We start from the raw sequence: 3,677 nt of genomic DNA, 5'->3' as shown, positions 1-3,677 counted from the left end.
ATTCTTAAAAGTGGAAAATATTCTATTTTAAGACTTGGGGTGGTTTTTTGGTATAATTTTAAAATGGAAGTAGTAGGGGAAAACTGGGAAAAATTAAATACAATGTAATGAGTTCACATAAATTGAATCAAAGGAAGAATTGTGTTTTCTTGTTAGTTGGTTAGAGAGGGATCAGAGTAAAAATTGAGTTTCTCTTTATTCTATTTAATTTACATTACTTCTGTAATATTAATGTAAAATTACTATTTTATTTTGTTTCTCCTCTATTAATTTGTGAAAAATTTAAAGTGAATGTAGATTTCATTCTCAGATGGAAATAAGACACTAAATAAGTACTTTTCCCTTCTCTTACCCTGTGCTTATAAAATAACATTTATCATGGCTGCCGCGGCTGCTGCTAAGTCGCTTCAGTCGTATCCGACTCTGTGCGACCCCATAGACGACAGCCCACCAGGCTCCCCCGTCCCTGGGATTCTCCAGGCAAGAACACTGGAGTGGGCTGCCATTTCCTTCTCCAATGCATGAAAGTGAAAAGTCAAAGTGAAGTCGCTCAGTCGTGTCCAACTCCTAGCGACCCCATGGACTGCAGCCTACCAGACTCCTCCGTCCATAGGATTTTCCAGGCAAGAGTACTGGAGTGGGGTGTCATTGCCTTCTCCGACATTTATCATTGTGTTTCTTAATTTGCTTAACAGATTATACTGTCTCTCCAGACTATGTAGTTTTGAAGGCCATCTTGAATAAAGCTGCAGATCCCACCAGTCTGTGGGGAAGCAGTTTTATTTGAGATCCACCAAAGAAGAATGCTGTCAGGTGAATAATGTATTTCTAAATTAGAAATCCAGAGAATTTGACCTCATTAAATTAATGACCACATGTATACTTCCTAGTTCTTCCATCAGAAAGACAACTTTGAAAATAGAGGAATTTTGATACTGATGAGCAAAATACAGAATTTATTTTCCAGAGGAAAATAACAATAACCTTCAAACTGGAAATTCCAGTCCCTATTTGGATATAGGATAAAGTGGCTTCTGGCTGCAGATGATCTCTTTCCATCAGACAATCACTGATGCTGATTTTCTTTCCCTCAATTGTCTCAATATTCTTCGGTGTTTTTTTTTCATGGAGATATTGGTTAATGATGAGACGAGCCCTTCCCAGGGTGAGGAGATGAAAACACTTGGAAAGTATGGTGGCCATGCCAGTAATGTTGAGATTCTGGAGACACTGGGAATGCAGTAGACAACACTCTTCTATGTCATGGCCAAAATGGTGCTCTCAGGAAGGGATTATTAGACCCTGACTATATTGCCAACAGAAGTATCCCTTTCCTTCTATCTTCTCCCCTGGATTCTCTTCCCTCTCCTCCTCCTTTCTCTTTCCCTTGCTCCTCTTTCCCTTCATTTTTCTTCCCTTAGCTGATATATATATCTCTTTCATATGCTGTGGGATTTAGTATCCTTAGAACCTAAAAGGATCCTTATGACACAGTCTCGTATCTGCTTGGTTTTCACTCCATAGACGATAGGGTTCATAGTGGGAGGCAAGAGCAAATAAATATTGGCTACAATGATGTGGCATGATGGAGGAATCCTGTGACCCCCAAAGCGGTGAGAAAAGAAACAAAAGAAGGCTGGGCTGTAGGAGAAAACTATAGCACAGATGTGGGCAGTGCAGGTACTGAAGGCCTTCCACCGAGCTTCTGCTGAGGAGAGGCTGACCACCGCCCAGAGGATCATTGTGTAGGAGACTGAGATGCACAAGATGTCAAAACCCCCAATCAGGAGGGCAACCATCAGACCATAGATGACATTGATCTTGATATTTCCACAAGATAACTTGGCTACAGCCATGTGGTCACAGTAGGTATGGTGTATTATATTGCCTCTGCAATAGGGTAGTCTTTTGATGATGAAAGTCAAGGGAATGACAAGCAGTACACCTCTCAGGAAAGTGACGAGCCCTGCCTTTGCAATAATAGGATTGGTGAGGATAGTTGAGTAACGCAGAGGGTAGCAGATGGCCACATAGCGGTCTAAGGCCATAAGCATAAGCACCCCAGACTCCATCCCTGTGAAGGCATAGATGAAGAACATCTGGACCAGGCATTCATCAAAGCTGATTTCCTTCAGGTGGAACCAGAAGATGCAGAGGGCTTTAGGAATTGTAGTAGTGCACATGACAAGGTCAGTTAGAGAAAGCATGGCCAAAAAGTAATACATGGACCTGTGCAAGGAATCCTCATATCGAATGAGGTAGAGGAGTCCACAATTACCAACCACAGCCACAACATACATTGTGCAGAATGGCAAAGAAATCCAGAAATGCCTGTCCTCCAGTCCTGGGATTCCAGTAAGAATGAATGAAGCTGGTGTCAAGTCTGTTTGGTTCAGAATTATCATGATCAAGTTGGTATAATCATTAAGCAGCTAGTAGGATTTTCGTGGGTTTCTTTGTTTTCTGTTTTCCATCCTTCAGGATTAGAGGTGGAAAAGGAGAAAAGTCTTAGTTGTACTCTCTCTTTAATTTTTGACTTCTTTCAGTGAAATGTGCATTTTAATATCAAATGATCAAATTTTTAAATGCAGTAGAATACTTAAATAAGTTAAAACCAAGTATGTGTTCTATGTTAGTTCAGTTTATCAATTCATTCAACAGTTATTTAGCAGTACCTATGTCCCAAGTTCTGTCACATATATTGTTACATTATTTTGAAACAAAAAATGGCATAGATTAAATCCTCATAAATTTATAATTAAAGGCAATTGGATTGAGATCTTTCTAATGAGGTTTAGTTAGAATATCTTATTTAAATGTTAATTGCGATACACATATTCTGATGAGTGTTTTCTTTTTTTTTTTTGCAGCTAAGAATTATTTTTATTTATTATGATCGGTATTCTCTTCATTAACTGGAACTCTAGAATATGAGTATAGTGCCCATCCAAACACGACCATCTTCCATGTGCATGTTACATTTAAAGCCATTCATTTTCAAAACCTGAAAAAAATCCTTTTGTGGCAAAATCTTCCATATTTTGTCTCATACAAGATTTAGTACCTAGTAACTATCACAATACTGAGGATTTGATGAGTGTTTTCTTAAGGCAAACTTTGTTGATCACTTCTCGCATGACCTGACACAAGATAAGGTTGTTTTTATTGTTATTGATTCTAAAGGGTTATATTTGTGCTGTACTAAACTTTACAAATAGTAACTCGTTAATCCTCACAAGTCCAGGAAGTATTTTTAAATTAATCTGCACTTTATAATTGATTAAATGGAGGCACTATGTAGATGAGACTTCTACATGTCTGAGTTGCTATATGTTCAATTCCAAAACTGAGCCCTCTCTGACCTCTTTTTCATGATTTATTTCTTCTAATTTTTGACAGAGAAATGTGCGTTAGAAAAAATAGTGCCATATAATAATAATGAAAATAAAAATATTCAACTCCTTCATTTTGATTGCTGAAGTTCACTTTCCTATATTTCAAACCTCCACAGAATTGACTTTTGCATTTCTAAATAGTTTGTTCAGCTTGCTTTTTCTTCCTTTTTCCTTTATGATTGTTGCTGTTGAAATTATTCATTTTTATAGTATTATTGTTAATTAAGTCTCCTCATATGATAATTATATTTTCTTCCTCTGTTCAATATTTTTCTTTTTGAT

The 3,677-nt window shown here is 37.5% G+C and overlaps 1 protein-coding gene across 1 annotated transcript; it reads right to left on the bottom strand.

Moving 5' to 3' along the window:
- Nucleotides 1-1,439: 1,439 nt before the first annotated feature.
- On the bottom strand, nucleotides 1,440-2,405 carry LOC112579507 (olfactory receptor 52N4-like). Its single transcript, XM_025265946.2, has one exon. It carries the CDS (start codon nucleotides 2,403-2,405, stop codon nucleotides 1,440-1,442), a length of 966 nt encoding a protein of 321 aa, XP_025121731.2.
- Between the last annotated feature and the right edge of the window lie 1,272 nt (nucleotides 2,406-3,677).

This window comes from Bubalus bubalis, chromosome 16, assembly GCF_019923935.1.
Source record: "Bubalus bubalis isolate 160015118507 breed Murrah chromosome 16, NDDB_SH_1, whole genome shotgun sequence".
In the NCBI taxonomy this organism is placed as follows: domain Eukaryota; kingdom Metazoa; phylum Chordata; class Mammalia; order Artiodactyla; family Bovidae; genus Bubalus; species Bubalus bubalis.
Note: the sequence above shows the minus strand (reverse complement) of the source record. Positions and strands in the feature narration are given on the sequence as shown.

Excerpts from the sequence above, each read along its gene's own strand:
- LOC112579507 (XM_025265946.2), bottom strand. The coding sequence starts at position 2,405 with ATGATAATTCTGAACCAAACAGACTTGACACCAGCTTCATTCATTCTT.